The 19513-nt window shown below is 45.1% G+C and overlaps 1 protein-coding gene across 1 annotated transcript in view; it reads left to right on the top strand.

Moving 5' to 3' along the window:
- Positions 1–1121: 1121 nt before the first annotated feature.
- ENPP1 (ectonucleotide pyrophosphatase/phosphodiesterase 1) overlaps positions 1122–19513 on the top strand; it is a 139062-nt gene continuing 120670 nt past the window's right edge. Inside the window, exon 1 of the mRNA XM_083176706.1 lies at positions 1122–1326. Coding sequence (XP_083032832.1) covers positions 1177–1326 — 150 coding nt within the window. The 5' untranslated portion in view covers positions 1122–1176. The remainder of the gene's footprint in view (positions 1327–19513) is intronic.

Below are 19513 nucleotides of genomic sequence, written 5' to 3'. Positions count from 1 at the left end.
GTTCTCTATCCCTCAGGGAACTTAGTGGTGAGGCTGCCACATAGGGCGGTATTCAATGAGGCTGATTCGCCATGTTTTTATGGCGATTTTGTGCTGTAAGGCGAATTTTTTACTAAAACGGGGAATCACCCTATTCAATGACCAGATGGCGAATACATTTCAAGGTTTTTTTCGCCATGATTCACCTAGTAGCAATCGCTATCTTTTTATGATGAAGTGGAATGTGAACTTTTAAAATAAAGTGTTTTGTTTTTTACATTTGGTGTCAAAAAATCAGGAATTTTATTCTGAGGAGGGGCATGCTATTTTTATTCATGTGCTGTAAGCACATGAATATATATTTAATTAAAAAAATATATATATATATTTTTTTTACACAGACCAGCCAGCAGGGGGCCGGAGCCGAGCCGCTCATTAGATATTCATATATTCACTGCACCCGATCATTACATATGCATGATCGGGTGTAGTGAATATACCCGGTCCCCTGCTGGCACCCCCGGGGGGCAGCCTGTGCTGCCTGGCACCCGGGGAGCCCACCTCCCCCCCACAAACGTTCTGGAGCAGGCAGGGAGACTTCCATCTCCCTGCCTGCCGCCGTCCTCGGGCTCCCTGCGGCATCGCCACAGGAGTTAAAATTCACCAGTTAGGGGCAGCGAGCCCCTGACTCGTTGAATAATGGAGCCGGCGAAGCTCCGGAATGCAGCGAGCAGTGGCGAATGTGCAGCGAATCCTAAACAGGATTCGCCACACATCGCCAAAATGCTCATTGAATACTGCCCATAATTGCAAAATAGGCTATATTGAAAATAATCTGTAAATAGGCATAGCGCGAGTTGGAATATAGGGGATATATATATATATATATATATATATATATATATATATATATATATATACATATATATATCCTATTCATGCAAAAATGTGAAACATTGGGTAGTTTTAATATTTTTATTCATATATGTTTAGATAGAAATGTTTAAAATAAAACCTATTTAAAGTATAATGTAAGAAAGTACCATATTGCAGCGGAAATCCTTGTTATTAGAAAGGAGTGAAAGCATTTTCCATGTGCTTGGCATTATCCCAGGAAGCAGGCGGGGCAAACAAGCCTGTTTGGGCTCAGCACAGAAAGTGTGAAGCTGCCTCTGACTGTATTTGTAATCACTGAGGATGGATTGTGAAGCAAGGAATGGGGACACAGGCAGAGAAGTGCAGGCAGAACTCATGCTGAATTCTCTAGATATGGCAGACGAGCCAGTGAAATCTGCACAGGCCAGTAAGAAAAAGAAGAAATCCGGCAAGTGGAAATTCATTTCCCTGGTGAGAGTTCTATTCTTTTGCTCAGCATGAATTTTTGCAATTCACCACTTTGACTATGCACTGGGAGAGAGGGCATGTAAATGGGGGAGGGCAGGTCCTGTTAATCATTACGAATACTAAGCTTTTGCATCCTGCTGCTGAACTGATCTTACTAGTACTGTATCTTTTTTTTTTTTTAAACGCCAAAAAATATATTGAATTAAATGCAAATATGTAAGAGATAATGAGGGAATAATGTAGCCATTACTTGAATAATTTAATACAAACCTCTGATGATCTGCAGGAGGCTAAAAAGACATTTAAAGTTAAATGCTGGTTTTCTTTTCTTTTTTCCAAAATCCAGGGCTAGAAATAAAAATCCCACCAGATGTATATTGCTGCTCTGGGCTGCCGCTTAACAATGTGTCATCCACTCATAAGCCCCATACACACTAGCAGACCTGGCCAATGCTGATATAGATTATATCCGCTGCAGGCGGTCAATATTGTGCGTACACACTGAACGATATAGGCCAACGATATCACCGGCACCAGCTAAACATGCAGATTGTATGGCTATATAACCAAATTGACCTGCATGTTCAGCAGACATCAATCATCGTTAATGTTAGCGATGCACGGGTGCGTGCATCGCTAACGATATTGAGTGTACACACTAGATGATATTTTGAAAGATATCGCTCAGAATCCCCATCCAGAACAATATATATCACAATATCCTCTAGTGTGCATGGAGCTATAGACAGTTATTACCCAGGATCTTGGAAATGTATTTTATCTGTTGGTGTCTTTTTTATTTCAATCAGGGATAAAAAAAATTAGAATCCATATTTTTTTTTTTATAATTTTTAATTAAGTGTTCTCCCTAGGTGCACTGTGCTTTGCATATGTTTGAGTGCTGTTTAACATATTTTTTGCTAGAAAGCAAATCAGCCACCACTCATACCCTCCAACATGACCCATTCCATAAGGTGCAAAATGCTCTGGTTCTGGACTTCTTCCTTAATTTAGGATTGCCTTCACCTTTGCTGGAACACAGTTATCATCACTGAACTAGTTCAACACAGGTGACTGCAATTATCAATTAAGAGGAAAGTCCAGAAACAGTGCATTTTGTACCTAATGGAGTGGGTCATGTTGGAGGGGAGGACAAAGGAATTTTATGGGATTGCATTTAAAATGCTGTGTGAATTAACCTGGGAATGCTGTAACTAAAATGACAATGTGTCAGGACCACCGATATACTAAAGGATGCTGCCGCACTATATATACTTTTTTTTTCTATTGTGTGAATAATATGAGAAGCCAGAAGGTCCTGTGGTATGTCACAAAACTTGAAGAAAAAATATATAAGTATAGCCTGCGCTCGAAGGAGCTGCTTTTTATTGGTTAGTGCAGTTTTTTAAATAAGAGAAAAAGCGCTTGGGGGTGTTAGGTGAGTATATAAAACAAATATAAGTGCTTAGCCGCTGAAAAGATAAAGTAAAAACAAGGAGTAAAAACAATGTTTACAGCCCTTTCCTGATGGGTGGGGTTGCTGGTCCGTGCTGAGGCAGTAAAAGAGTGGCACTATTTTGCGGAGACCTGGTAACCCTATCTGTCCCTAAGCTTACCTAGGTCTTCTTGGCCTTCTGTCTTCCGCGCTCGGCCGGAAGTTCGGGTTTGTTTACTTCGCCGCCGATACCGGAAGTAAACAAACCCGAACTTCCGGCCGAGCGCGGCACACTCGTGGAGGTCCGGAGCACGGCGTGGAGGAAGACAGAAGGCCAAGAAGACCTAGGTAAGCTTAGGGACAGATAGGGTTGATTTAGAAAGAAGGATTGGCACTGGTTTGAAATTTACAATAGTTAGCAATTGTACAAGGGTATTTAGATAGAAAGAACCAGCATAGTTACTGCTTTTTGTTAAAAGGATATATAATGGCAGTGTTTGGCTGGTGGTGCTCCCAAGGGGATGTTCAGTATTTAAACTGTAAGGCAACAAAGGGGGGTGGTCACAAGAGGAAGGGAACATGCAAAAGGGTTTTTGGGGCACACTTGATGATAATGATAGTATAGATTAAGTGAAGAGATGATACATGGGTGAGATAAGACTTAACTTTTATTTAGGAATAACTCTAAAAAAAGGTGATATTTATATCTGATGCAAAAATGCACTAAACAAGACAATACGTATTCAATAAGTCGTATGTGGAAATATCACAAGGTATAATATAAGGTTAATAACCTGTCAAAAAAAAGGGAGAGGGTCCTTGATATAATTAGCAAAGTGGGCGCAATGTTAAGATGAAAATACAGATATACCTGTAACAAAAGTACCTGTAGTTAAACAGAATTTGTTCAATTAGTATCAATATATAAAAAAATATACAGAGTATAATTGTGGATGCTTGACACACCGAATAAGACAAAGGATTTGAGAAATATGTATCAATCTGTCTCCGTCATATAATTGTAATGGAAGGTCACTACCCCGGAGTGGGATGTAATATTAGAAGGTCACTACCTGACAGTGAGGGGTAGTAGTGAAGATTTAAGGGTGTGAAAGATGCAGAAGCTATAGAAAGTATAGTAAGATTGAGCTGGGTCCAGAAGGCGATCTCCTGCCTGCAACTTAATTACAACACCCGGTATTCCCAAAGAGTCTTCCCAAAGGTACTGGCCGGGCCCATCACTGCTTAGCTGCTGAAATCGGAATGGGTTCAGGCGATCCAGTGTGGTGTGGTAGTAATATTTATGGCACGCAAGGGGGATGCCAGCGTTTGAGGCTCAAATGAAATAAGGTGCTTCTGCTGTCAGAAGCGCCGTCAGTGATCCACCCTGGTGCTCGCCTGCATTGCAGGGGGGATGGATACAACGCGACTGATGAGAGAGCACTGAAATGAGAAGAGATCAGCAAAAATGGTGGGCTGGTGTCAATGATGCGGTCCTTAACCTCTGCTGTCCACCATCCACCTTAGGTGTCCAATGATGAATGAGAGAGTCAGGGATTGCTGATCCTACCCCAGAAAGAGAAGAGAAAAATATAAGTTTGGGGCAGCACAACCAGTGATGTTGTTGCTGGTAATGGAGTGAGGTTTACCAAAAGTAGCAGGGATTGGTTGATCCAGAGTTTTTTTTGGTTTTGTGTCCTCATTAGTGGTGCATCTTAGTCACCATAAATGTCAGTGAGTGGTAATTTCTGACAGGAGCTAATATGTCACCTTGAGGAAGTTTATTGCTGGATTGCCCAGTCTGTGTGCTACAAAGACAGATGGAGCGATTACTTTCTGCTGTGTGGTAAAAAAGCAGATAATTGAACAGACTGGGTAGTGGATTCTGTGCTAATGTCCACAGAGTATGGGGAAGGAAAAAGATAGTTGCAGTATTAAGTGCCAATTACAATCATATATGCACACAATCAGGATCAGATATTGTTACTGTAATAATCGGGTTTAAGCCCCTCCCAGATAATGCATGTACGAGGATGGTCAGTGAACTGAATTCACACAAAATACATTGCGAGCAGATCCCAGTGATGGTCTCTGTTAATATACAGTTGCTGCAAATGAAGAGGGTTCAATCTTATTTGTTTTTAGAACATAATAGACAATGCTATATTGTCCAAAATTTATAGTGTCAAAGTGACAGTGCCCACAGCTATTTGCATATTATGAGCGGGTTTCAATTGTAGCAGTATTGTACACAGAATAGAGTAATGTAGCAGTATTATACACACAGTATCATACAGTGGTATTGTACACAAAGTTTCATACACAGAATCGAATAATGTGATGCGCACGGAGCTTCATAACAATGGCTGTGAGACTGGTATCAACAGATTTTCATTAATACGCTTGTACACATACTGAGGTTAAATTTCTGAATACTTAACACGGTAACTGCTGCGATCAAGTGCTGCCGTGATAATTACCGCTGCCCGTAGTTACTGGCGGAAATAGACAGGTGTAATTGATTTGAGCAGCCGCTGGTAAATTTTGAATGCTGGTTAAAGCAATGAAAACGCCGTAAGACGGTTCCCAGCACTGAGTTGCGGGGGCCGTCTATGGCGTGCAGGGTGTTAATTGCCCGTAGTTACTGGTGGAAATAGACAAGTGTAATTGATTTGAGCAGCCGCTGGTAAATTTTGAATGCTGGTTAAAGCAATGAAAACGCAGTGAGACGGTTCCCAGCACTGAGTTGCGGGGGCCGTCTATGGCGTGCAGGGTGTTAATTGGCCGTCTGGGGGTAAAGATGTGCGGGAAGGCTAAGGCAGGAAACTCCCCAAAGAGAGTGAGGGGAGAGACGGTACTTAGCTTTGGAGACGCGGCACCCGGCGCCAGATGACGGGAGCCGCTGCTCCAGATGACAGGTAGTGACCAGCGTAGAGGACGGAGGCTGGGGGTGTGTCAGAGGCGTATCCTCACACGTGTTTCGCCTGTGGCTTTCTCAAAGGACGCTGCTAAGATAGGGTTACCAGGTCTCCGCAAAATAGTGCCACTCTTTCACTGCCTCAGCACGGACCAGCAACCCCACCCATCAGGAAAGGGCTGTAAACATTGTTTTTACTCCTTGTTTTTACTTTATCTTTTCAGCGGCTAAGCACTTATATTTGTTTTATATACTCACCTAACACCCCCAAGCGCTTTTTCTCTTATTTAAAAAAAATGTCACAAAACTGACTTCTTCAAGTTATAGTAAATAGAAACATCATCAGGGTGTATGTATGGGGGCTGCAGTAGATATCGGAGCTGTGATTTGACCCCCCAGCCCACCCCCATTTTTGACCAAAAATGAAGCCCGCATAGATTTCTATATGAGGGCTTTTAAAAGATCAGCTTTCTCAAGGACTAGCATGCCAAAGCCCATCTTAGCTAACCCCAAATTAGGGCAAAGTATTCTGGGATAGGGATTTTTTGGGGACCCCTTCATGGTGTGCAAGCTAGCACATGCGCAGCTTGAAATGTAACCCATAACAAAATTGATTGCGTTAAGCTGTGTACACATGGTGCAATATATTGCTCAGTGTCCAGTTTGCATCAGTGACCAGAGATGGTCACTGATGAACAGGAGACTCTGCCAAGTGAGCCACAAAGGGAACAGCTGATTGCAGGAGCAAGCTCCTGCGACCAGTGACCATAAGGGAGCTGAACACGGGAGCGTGCACCCGGCGCTTTATTGCTGCAGCACAAACAACATTGCACCGTGTGTACACAGCTTTAGCCAGTGGCAGACCTTACCTATTGTTATAGCTCACAGTAGAATCTACCACCTCAGTGAGCCAGTTGCAGTCTGTGACTGCAGGACAGGCAGTCCTATTGGGAGGTGTATTTATACCTCTGGGTCTTCCATTACAGGCTGTGATTAGCAGAGAGCATGCTTCCTGTGAGAAGTCACTCCTTGCCTTTGAATATCCTTACCCGGCATCCAATGCAGTCCATAGAATCTGGAATATTGTGCATATGCAGTCCAAATACACATTTGTCGGTTCTGACCCCTGTCAGATCCATTGAGCAGGTGCCCCCTCCTACTGCAGGCAGCATGGGCAGCCAGGGCCGGCAACAGAAAACTCGGGGCCCCGGTACACTGATATCTCTGGCGCCCCCACCTCTCCTTTTGAGCAAAACATTTTTAATATACTGCATATTGAATGTATTTTTATATTGTTACAAAAGAAACCTAATTAATATTCACTAATACCGAAGGAGGGTCTGAGTGAGTACTTTTACAGGAACCAGGGTGATGCCATTATAAACCATTGCTATGCACTGCATTGCCGCCACTATGGTTACAGCCCCTGAGTGCCTCAGAACCTTGGGGCCCCTCACAAGCTCGAGGCCCAGTACAGGTGTCCCCTTTGACCCCACTGTCGCCTGCCCTGCGGGCAGCAGCAGCCTCCTCCTCCAAAGAGGTAGGAGCTGTCAATGCTTATAGCACATCAAATACATTTTGGTGTTTATTCATGGCATTTGTGGGTGTCACTTGGCTATTTATTGGGTGTGTCAGAGAAAACGCAGGCGTGCCCAGGTGTTTTCAGGGAGGGTGTGTGTCGTCAGCTCCAGCTTGTTCAGCCTGTTTCTATTACACCAGCCGAGTATGTCCTGGGTTATGCACAGACTGCACACACTCAAAAACCATTAGTGAGATTGTTGCGAATGGATTTGCAGCTAATCACAGATCTACAATATTTCTGCAAGCTTTTTTGCAGACTTGCACAGGGTGGGAGTATACTGCTGGTGGGGTGGTGATTACCTGATTGAAGGGCTCTGAAAATTAGGACATTATTCTGTTTGACTCGAAAGGCTGCAAAGTTTGCAGCCTTGCGAGTCCACCAAACACCATCCGCCGGCCCACCCCACGCATTCTGCGATTCCCCCTGAAGGTATACCAATGTATATTTTGCAGAAACATCCATTCGCAGCTTGCATGCGGGGTGGAAATAATTTGATGGTCACCGACCATGAAATGATTTCTACAGCGCTCGCAGGCCTAACACAAATCTGGGGTTTCTTAGGTCTGTGGGCGCCGTATGCGGAAAGCGGACGGGCAGCTGACATCAGCTAGAAACAAGATAGATTCTCAGTTATACAGCACTCTCAACCGCAGCTGGATTGCTAGCCAGGAGCACCACAAAAATAGAGGGTAGCTTCCCAGCGCTGGTTGGATCCGAAGAATATTAAATGCTCGGTATTCCCGAGTAGATATCCTATAGGACCACACTGACCTTGGTGTTGGTCCCTATGTGCACAAAAAGGTATCTTTTACTGGCTCAAATTCACAGGGTCTCGTACACTTCTATCCAAACACGGTGAGATTACAACTGACCTGATGGTAGGTCCCTATATGCACATCACGGTTTCTTTAAGAAGCTCCAAATCTCTGTGACACACACACACTCTGTCGCAGATAGTACTGACTTGGTAGTAATGCCCTATGTTCACATAGGGGTTTCTTTAATACGTCCCAGCTGGTTCAATAAGTCCCCAGAGTCGAGTGGCGTGCTTTCCAAACACTGGATGGTTTATTGCGAATAAAAAGTTTTTTCAATACAGATAAAAAAAAAAAAAAAATGGGAACAGGATGGGGAACAGAAAACTCTGGATAACCACCACAAAACCTTCTCATCCGGATTGAGTAGGGAACAGGTGGGACCAATGGCAAGGGTCTATCCAGAAGTTGTCTGTATCTCCTTCCATACACACCAACGCATTTCGAATTTAATCCTTCCTCAGGACCCTGTGAATTTGAGCCAGTAAAAGATACCTTTTTGTGCACATAGGGACCAACACCAAGGTCAGTGTGGTCCTGTAGGATACCTACTCGGGAATACCGAGCATTTAATATTCATCGGATCCATCCAGCGCTGGGAAGCTACCCTCTATTTTTGTTTTTGGTATAGCTGACATCAGCTGCCTGCCAACTGTTTTCATGGGAACGCCCAGTTCCATGGTCGCTCGCACCAAGCAGCTGCACATGTTCATAATGAGTTACAGGCATGCGCCACCGCACAACATCGCTCCCCTGAGCAAACACGCAAGGGAGCAAATGAACTAGAATAGGGGCCTATGAGCCTAGTAATCCGGACTGAATAGCCCCCTTGCTTTTGGATTCAAAATAAATTGCACAAACTTGCTGTAAATGACATAACAGACAAGGTGGCTAGATGGCTAACCTCCGTATCTCTACTAGCCTTAAAATTGTATCCTTCACAGACGTTGCCAAGATTTAGGTAAATTTAATTCCACACCTAAAGGCCCCCATACACCGAGGCGATTGGTCACAATCGGCTGAAATCGGACCAAATCAGCCCATTAAATCGGACAAAAACGTCCCTCCCTGACAGGCCATTGGGTCCGATGCACGGTCCCATGCATCCGACCACCTGTTCCTCCTGGCGGGGAGGCAAACGGGAAGCAGGGACGCATGCGATCCATCACAACGGATCGCATGCGTCCCTGCTGCCTGGAAGGTCCCGGCGGCTCCCAGGCTGTCGGGTGTCCATACACTGCTGCGAGACATCGCAGGCAGTGTATGGGCACCTTAAGAGGTGGGCTTTTTATGTCTTATGCCCAGACATCTCAATTGTTGTTGTGGTTTTTTTTTATAGCGGGATAGTTGTCTTACACAAACTGGGTGTGGTATGTTTCACCGACAGTCGGAATCCCGACAGTCATTATCCCGACTGGCCGGTGTCAGACAGCGTGGCCAATGCAACAAAGCCCCTTGCAGGCTCGCTGCGCTTGCCACGCTACCTATTCTATTCTCCCTCTATGGGGGTCGTGGACCCCCACGAGGGAAAATAGCCGACGGCCGTCGGGAACCCGGACGTCTGTGTTTGAACAGTCTGTCTGTATCCCAACTGTCCGAACCTTGTCCGGCACCCCACAAACTACATCATCAACATCCTCACCCACAGTGTCAATTTGTAGTAGTACACAAATATCCCCCTTATCCTTTTCTACTTCCAAACTAGCATCCACAACTTTTATTATGTTCTCATCACCATCTTGTACTTGTACTGCTCCCTACATGTGCAGATGACAAAGTAATGGTGGAAGGAGGAGAAAAGACTTCACTGTAAAGGGATGTGGGAAATGTCAGATTCACACATAGATAATCTCCCCAGGGATGCTCTGAACACCCAGTTTATTGTTCTGCCTTAGTGATTAAATAAGCGCATGCACAGAATAGCAAAGATTGGCTAATAGCGATAACTACGCGCATGCGCAGAATAGCAAAAATTGGCTAATAGGGATTTTTGCTATTCAGCAATCTGATTTGAATTAGTCCCAATGGGGAAAATGTATTTGACAGAAAAGGATTGTCTTTTTTGCTGGCGCACTTCAAAGAGAGAAGGAAGTAATTCTTAAAATATACCTTTTAATATTATCTTTTTAAAACCGTTTAAGTGAAAATATAAACCACATATTGACATTTGACAAACATTGAAATAAAAATGAGAAGCACGTGTTGTGTGAATAATTGCGTTGCTTTGATGTTTTTTGGCACTCCGCAGTATCTCAGTTCAATTAATATGAAGTATTGTAAATGCTGACGAGCCAATCTGTTACTAACTTCACTGTCAGCCTGGTAATATTTTGTATAGGTTGGTGGCGTGCTACTCTATTTGCAGGTATACTGCTGTGGCAGCTATGTGACCCTCGTTATGTCATGAAAGGTTGGTGAGAGCTCTTGCATTTAACACTTGCTGTTTTTTTATAATGAGCTTCAATCCCCTTTTCCCTTCATAGTACAAGGGAAAAATGTATTTAGCCTGATAAAGTGGAATGTGATAATGCACCAGCCAATCAGCAGTGTTTGAAAAAAATGACAGGAGCTGGTAGGCTAGTGCATTATCGCCTTCCACTTTAGCAATTTGCCAGGCTTAATACTTCTGCTCATTATTACTTGATTGCAAGCGTTACTGGAAGCCAACATCCAGGTTTACTGTCCACTGTGCATAAGTCAACAGCTTTGTCAGTCATACACGCTGGCCTGATGAAGAAATAATTTGACCTTACCATGGCCAGGTTACGCTGATCAACATACGGTGCAATATATTGTCGCTGATGAAAAAGAGATTCTGGCGGGGGAGCCGCAGAGCAGCGGCGTAACTATAGCACCGCGGGGGGGGGGGCGCTGTGCATGTGGGGGCGCCGGGGGCTGCGGTGCTATAGTTACACCCCCCCCCAATACCCCGCAGACTTACCTATCTCGCTGGTCCCGGCGGCTCCGTTCTTCTGCTGAGGACCACCACAAAATGGCCGCCCCCATATAGCACACAGTTCTCTGAAACTGTCTGCTGTATGGGGGCGGCCATTTTGTGGTGGTCCTCAGCAGAAGAACGGAGCCGCCGGGACCAGCGCGATAGGTATAGGTAAGGCTGCAGGGGATTGGGGGGGGGGGGGTTTGCATGGGCGGTGGGGGATTGGGGGTGCTTGGCAGGGCAGGGGGGGGCACCTCCCCCCCTAACGGTGGGGGGGCGCCCAAAACTTAGTTACGCCACTGCCGCAGAGGGAACAGCTGGTCGCAGGAGCATGGCCCTGCGACCAGCGACCATTAGGAGGCTGAATATGGGAGCGTGCACTCTGCGATTTATCCCCTCAGCACAAACAAATCACTGCCAATATTGCCAGCGATATTGCACCTTGTGTTCAGTTTTAGCTCCTACTTTGTACTGTTTATTGAAATGCACTGTTTGTTTTGCGATAGCTGTTTTGTTGTATACTTACCTGAAAGGAAGCTTAAGATCATTTTTTTTTTTTTGCCATTTAAAAATGTTATGTCACTTGTTAGTTATTTAGTTTAATATTTCAGAAATATAAAAGCACAATCACTGAAACATGGAATATTGAAGCTGGGCTAACTAGAGCTGCTACACCTACTGTAGTATGTCTTTTCTTTATGTAATTTAGAAATAATATGTTTTTATCTGTGGTACTGTATGTTGAGTCCTTTTTCACAATTTCCCTTTCAGTCTAGTCTGTGTAAATAGATATTCTTTTGTGAAAGCTCTGATCCATGAATTGCTAGCTTATGCTTCATTTCCATGATGCATAAACTCCACTAGGAACAACTCATCAACAAATATGTTTTTTAAAGGAATAAAAATGATTTACTGCCATGTTATACAGTAAATGGAAAAATGGTGCCCTTTAGACCGAAAATATTTGTCTAATTTGAAAATTGGCCTTCTAACATTTTCAATAAAAAGTATAAAAAATGTTCTTAAAATGACGGGACGTATTATGTTAAGGTTTAAAAAGTCTTACCTTAAAGCATACCTCACAACTGGCCCGCATGAATGGATGCTGTGCACATTCGCACAGCGTCTATTCATGTACTCGCATCGCCAGAAACGGGGAGTGGCCTCACGCGAGTATAGGCCATGCTCCCTTTCTGCTAGACCACGATCCCAAAATTTTGGGTGCGTCTGCGGCACACACTGATGTCCCTCCTCAAAGTTGGGAGGTATGCCTTAAAGTGACAAGCTTGGGGGAAATTCGGGGAAGGGTTGGAACAGTCGCACAGGAATAGGTATGACAAATGTACATTAGTTTACCCTCATATACTTGTTTCTTTATTATATATATGAAAAAAGGTGGAGGGTGTGCTACCACTGGACACAAATTGATATAGTAACAAGGTAAAGGAAAGAATGTCGCTGTGTGGTGCACAGAAAAATGGTTAATTTAAAATTTAACTTTTATTACATATGTTTAAAATAGTAGCGAAGTATAGACACATACATTACAAAACATGGAACATAAATGTGATTTAAAAAGGATAATATATCCTAATCGATGTGACTACAATACTGTATCCCAGTTGACAAAATTGCATGAGAAAACCGGTACATAAGGGGCTTACTGGTACAGACCAGGTGGGTCCTGATGAAGCTCCCGTAAGCGAAGCGTACGCTCACCCATCAGCTATTGTTGTGACTCCCTACTCCCTTTCCCCACATACCAATGTTTAATAATCTGTGAACTGTAACCAGCTGAGCCGAACCGAACAAGCGTGCGCCAGTCACCACTGGGCACACTAGGTCAGAGACACAGTGTTTGACATCAGCACTGTCTCCCCTGACCACTCAGACCGGCATTAAGCTTTCGGAGCACTACTCAGAGACGCCGCGGCTCACCCCACATCTCAGCAGGGGGTGTTTGCGAATCAGTGTCATTGACTGCGGTGGTACGGCGTTCTGACTGTGAAAGTTGCAGCTCACATCAGACACCATCCACGCACAGGCACAAGAAGCACAACCCCAGACCCCGGACCTGCCACTGGCCTTCAAGCGGGTTCTTACGCATTACAGTATTTGTAACCTGTATTCATTACGTGCACGGCAAAGCTGGACAATAAGTCTCCAACAACAGAATTTATTCTCAGATACATGGAGACAGACACACTTACAATAAATTTTGTCAACTGGGATACAGTATTGTAGTCACATCGATTAGGATATATTATCCTTTTTAAATCACATTTATGTTCCATGTTTTGTAATGTATGTGTCTATACTTCGCTAATATTTTAAACATATGTAATAAAAGTTACATTTTAAATTAACCATTTCTCTGTGCACCACACAGCGACATTCTTTCCTTTTCCTAGTTACTATGCCTTACAGTGAGTGAACAAATTTGTTGGGTTTTTTTGTGCTGTAGTTTTGAAGGTTGTAAACATGGGGGATGCGGTCATTTGGTCGAATGCATTATGGTCGAATGTCATTACATCGAATCCATTAGGTCGAATTGCTAAAAGGTTGACATGATTCTAGGTCGACATGGGAAAAGGTCGAAATGATTCTAGGTCGAAAGGTCATTAGTTCGACAGGTCATTAGGTCGACAAGGTCATTAGTTCGACATTGTCTAGGTCGACATTCACAAAGTCGACATGGGGTTTTTCACTGTTTTTTGAGCCGACATGTGCTGACAGGCGGTATTTCATGCCCTACCATCCACTAGGGCGTGGTGGGAGAATAAAATAGTGTGCCGAGCGTAGCGAGGCACCGTGCCCGACGCATAGCGAGCGCAGCGAGGGGATGCAGTGCACTTTAAACTGTGTCCATGTCGACTGTGTTGACATTCAGGTAAAAAAACAGTGAAAAACCCCATGTCGACTTTGTGAATGTCGACCTAGACAATGTCGAACTAATGACCTTGTCGACCTAATGACCTGTCGAACTAATGACCTTTCGACCTAGAATCATTTCGACCTTTTCCCATGTCGACCTAGAGTCATGTCGACCTTTTAGCAATTCGACCTAATGGATTCGATGTAATGACATTCGACCATAATGCATTCGACCAAACGATCCCAACCCAAACATGGCCACCAAACTGGTATAAATGAATTTGCAGCAGTTTCCACAAGGTGTAAGATGCAAAATAAGGTATGATGAGCTGTTGTGTTAACCCTTTGAGTGCCAATGTTGCTGTGAGAGATTCTCAAAAAATGCCAGCATGGCTCACAGCGACTGTTCTTTTAGTATGAATAAATACAAATACAGCCAAGTCAATTAGTTGAAGTTTAGTTAAACATTGCACCTGATTTCAAGGTGGAAGTAAAGCAAAAAAGAGCATGTAACTGTGTACCTGGACAAACAATGCTACAACGCAAGGTGAGCAAATATTTTTTGGGGGCACTCATGATAAATAGCTACTTTCCATGTAGGCAGTTTTACAGTATGTTTACACTGCAATATAGATCTGAGTGAATGCATGCCCCTCCCAAATTTAAATCTCTCTGCGCATTTTCATCTGCAGGGGGAATTGTATAATTAAGCATAGCAACCATACTTGCCACCTTAACTGCACCCTCCTCTGAGACGGGGCAGCCCATTAAGCGCATAGAGGGAATGGCCAGCACAAAGGCATGTTCTCTGGGGGGCGGGATCACGTTATCATGGATCCACCCTATTCTCTACAGTGCTGAGAAATGTGGCACAGTACATTGGGTGGCGTGGACCTATGATGATGCTATTCAGCACAAATTGTGTCATTGGGTCTGTCCACATATGTGGATAGCTGGAAGGGGATGCGGTAGAATTGCCTGTCTTCCTGGGGGCCCGAGAGCACCACCTGATTTTTAGGAGTCTCCTGGCCATTCAGAGAAGGTAGGCAAAAATGACCACCATTCCTACACATGTGGTAGGAAATAATATATCTTCTGATCATAGGCGAATCTAGAATTATGGTAATAGGTGGTCCCAGATCTAGACATAATAGTAGGGGGACCTTTGCGCGGCGTAGCCGCACAGCAAAAATGGGGTGTGGCCTCATGGGAAGGAGGCGTGGCATCACAAAAAGGGGTGTGGTATTACACTTTAGACCATACACAGTAATGCCCATTACACATTTTAGCAAACTCTGAAATACCCATTACACATAAAGCCACACGCCATAATGCCAATTACACATAAGGCCAAACACCATAATGCCCATTACACATTGTGCCACACATCATGATGCCCATTACATACTATATAACAAACCGTAATGCCCATTACATATTTGCCTCATAAGTGCTGCTTACCTACGAGCTCATTGCTAGGGGGTTCTTGCTTGATGGCACCATAGTACCCATTACACATGATGCCGCACACCATAGTACCCATTAAACATGATGCCGCACACCATAGCACCCATTACACATGATGCCGCGCACCATAGTACCCATTACACATGATGCTGCTCACATAATGTCCCTTACACATGATGCTGCACACATAATGCCCCTTACACATGATACTGCACACATAATGCTTCTTACACATAATGCCCCTTACACATGATGCTGCACACCGTAATGCCCCTTACACATTAAGCCACACATGCGTAATGCCCCCACATACCGCCACTTGTAGCGTCCCCAGGGCAGCCGAGAGGGGGGGGGGAGCAGAAACTAATTACCTGGGCCCAGGCTTTCTGGAGGGGCCCTGCAGGGGACCTGGTCTGACCCCTCCCTTCCCCCTCCATCCCTCGCGGGTAGCAACAGCAGCACACACTTCTACAGCATGTGCTGTGCTGACAGCAGGCTCAGCATGAGTGTCTTACTGAGGGCGGGATGTACTAAAGGGAAAATGCGGTGAAACGTGGGTTTTACCGCATTTTCCTATGTACCATTACCCATCCGCCCCATCTCCGCTGGGCAGGGTATCGCCACCCTCTGGGTGGCGATACCCTATAGAAGCCTATGGGCTTCTATCGCCGCCCGCCGTCTGCGCGACCCCCCCCCCCTCCCATCCTCCATCGATCTCCTCCTCCCTCAGCAGGTGTCACAGCTGGAAAGACATCCGGCTGCAGTGGGGAGGAGGAGACGCAGGGGGACACTGACAGCTGCCGGGATGTGACTGAGTCCCCTGCAAACCACAGGTATCGCGGGGGTCTCCTTCACCGCAACCCGATGCTAGCCGCATATGTTAGTACATATGCGGTAGCATCACGGCGGCTGGCAGGCGAAGGGCGGCGATGTATATTAATACATCCCGCCCTGACAGCATGAGAGGTCATGCTGATCCTGCTGTCAGCACAGCACATGCTGTAGATGTGTGCTGCTGCTGAGATTACAGTTTTTAGAGTTTTCTTTCACCCTCCTCTAAACATTTCGGGGGCGTGGCCTAAGAGCGGGAGGTGCACTCACCTCCCACACTTAAGCCACACCCCAAACTTTTACCGGGGCCCGGCATTCCTCTCAGCTGCCCAGAGCGTCCCTTAAGCAATGCCCCCAAAAGTGCCACTTACTGTAAATTTTTACATGATCCTTCGCTGCTGCTGCAGGGAGAGATGGGGAGCAGTGCAGCTGCTTCTATGGGGAGAGGAGCAGAGCGCAGCGCAGAGCACGCTCCCTCCTGGTGTCCCCTCAAGCCGAGTGGACATTTGAAATATTGTGCGCGCTGTTGTTGTGCATGACGTCGGGGGAGCACGCCGGGCACTGGCACCACATGATTAAAGGGGGGGCGGGCTGAGGTGAAAGCGGGGAGAAGAATTGGAGCTGAAGCTGCAGGGGTGACAGTCATTGACAGCTGGGCAGAGAACAGGGGGCTGCCCGGTTGTATTCAGAGCACTGCAGGTCACGGCTGTTTGAAATAATACCCCTTTCACAACAGAAAATGCAGGGATTTACCAGGGAATATGGTCCCAGGATCATGCAGGGACATTCCCAGGCTGACCCCTTATACACCAGCCTAGTCCCTGCATTTTCTGGTGTGAGGAGGAGAGACAACCACTCCCCTCTCCCTACCCCCCTTTAACCAACCAGCTATATCTTCGGAAAACAACTGACCCATTTACATGAGACATTGAAGAACTTTTGAGTTGGCTTCGAATGATTTTGGTCCCGTGAAATTGGGCTGTTTGGTTCCAGAGAAATCTGCCCTCAAGGAACATAAACAGTCATGAAATTAAATTTAAGAAATGAAAAAAATTAACCCATATGGATCCAGCCTGGTATCAGATTTGGGTTCGACTGAGATCAACCTCGAGCTTCAGAGATGCCGAAGGTGGAACTGGTAGCCATTGAACTGGATGGGGGTCGGAATTAGCGGGTCCCATGTTATCCTATAGGGAAAATGTTCCAGCTTTGCCTGGCAGTATCTCCGGTTCTCAGGGGGCTAGATACACGGGGCTGGGCTCGTTGGAAAGCCCCATCCCTCAGCTACAAAATGGGTGGTCCAGTGTACCCCCAGACCACCCCCTAGATTCGCCTATGCTTCTGATCATTTACAACCAGCTTAACTCCATTTGAAGGTTAGTGAACTGGAGTTGCGCCTTTTTTTTACCATCCCCCAAAAAACCCAGGCATTTCTAATTCCAAGACAGACATAATGCAGTATAACTTCTAATGATTAAAAACTCCACAAGCCAGAATAAAGTGCAAACAACACTCCTATTTTCATGGCAAATCACTTTTAGTAGCTTTCTATGTGGCAAATATATTTGTTTAACAGATAGTTCTGAAGCCCTGTACACACACATCGATTTGCTTTTGATTCGATGTAAGATTTGATTTTCTATTAGATCTGGCATTAGATCTGTACTTTTGCATTAGATATCGAATTCGATATACATTCATGGTACTTTGTACACATTCGATTTACTAGATCGAATTCGATATTCCCTTGGCTGCACAGTAGATTTTTCTGTTCGATTTTGTGAAAACTGTAGCGCACATCGAATGTAGATGGAAAGTGACACAAAAAGCATTTGATTTGGTTTAGGATTCGATTTTGCTTATAAGAGCAAAATCAAATCGAAAATCGGAAAAATCAATGCATGTGTACAGGGCTTGATTCATAGAGCAAATACAAACACAATCTCAAAAAGCATGATATTTCCTACAATGTGTATTTATTTCTAAATTCGAGCTCATTGCCTCCGTCTGCAGCATGTGATGATGAGACAAAGGTATAGGGTTCAATAGACTTGTGTTTCACAACTTCTCTATTTATTTTTATTATTAGCAACATAGGCAAAAGGTTCTTCTTTCCTGTGTTAACATCTAATTTGCTTTAGACAGCAGAAGATGAATTTTGTAGCAGAGTGGGACATAATATTGTGATGATATTTTTTGGATCTCATGGTGCTTTATAAATAAACTTGTGCACTATGGCAAAGTTTACCTAAGGCCTGCAGGGTTACAGTTCCCCAGTAACATTCACCACCTCAGTGGCTACACTTTGCTGGTTCTTCCCAGCAATGCTAATGCTATCCAGATGTCCATCCCAGCAGAGTGGCCGAATGGGGGATACACCATTGTCGGGGGCACTGTAGCCATAGTCCTGGACTAATCAAGGCAGCAATAAGAGCATCACCAATGGAGTGTTTTTCCTGAAGTGATCACTATGGAGCCCCCAGGCTTTTTGTGTATACTCCATAGCAATGGCGATGCCTGGTATCTTATCTAGTTAGATCGCCTAGCAAGTGAATACACAACACTAGTTAGCATAGATCACTTAGCGCATATGTGTTTTTGTGTTGTGAGATCTTGACTCCAAGACAGGTAGGCTCAAACAAAATAGGTTGCAGCAAGACAGGGTTTTATTAATAAGCAAATTAACATTAGGCTTCTCAGCAGCACATTACGTCCAAAACAAAACCAGCTTTTCTTCAGCAGGAACAGACCAACTTATTTCCATTCAATTTTAACAAAAAGTCTCTGCTCTTTCAGCTTCACCACAGGCAGGCATAGACCAAGGCACTCGCCTTGTCTCTGTATTAGCAGGTCTCAGACAGACCATAGCAGCCCCAGCTCTCTCTCTGGCTTGCTTCCTTCAACACACAGTCCCAACACTGCCCACAGGCAACGACCCGTATTAATAAACTTCAGAACTGCACCTGATACCCCAGTTCAGGAGTTTATTAACCTGGTGTGTAGTATTGGAATGACCTACTACCAAATCCCTACAAGCATACAGGGCCGGCACCACCACTAGGCAAATCTAGGCATTTGCCTAGGGCGCCAGCCACTGGAGGGCGGCACTTCGCCCCTCGCCTCTCTCATGGAGGCTGCAGGGGTGTCCGGGCCGGGTACCTGCGGCACTGTGTGATCTGGCGGTGGGGTCCCTGCAGTGATGCGCGCTATCCGGCAGCCAGGCGGCGCGGGAAGCGCTGCTGGGTTTGAAAACATTCCGCATGCTGATTGGCTGAGATTCAGCCAATCAGCGTGCGGCGAGTTTTCAAACCCATCAGCGCTTCCCGCGCCG

The sequence above is a fragment of the Crinia signifera genome, chromosome 3 (assembly GCF_055691185.1).
Source record: "Crinia signifera chromosome 3, ASM5569118v1, whole genome shotgun sequence".
Classification (NCBI taxonomy): domain Eukaryota; kingdom Metazoa; phylum Chordata; class Amphibia; order Anura; family Myobatrachidae; genus Crinia; species Crinia signifera.
Note: the sequence above shows the minus strand (reverse complement) of the source record. Positions and strands in the feature narration are given on the sequence as shown.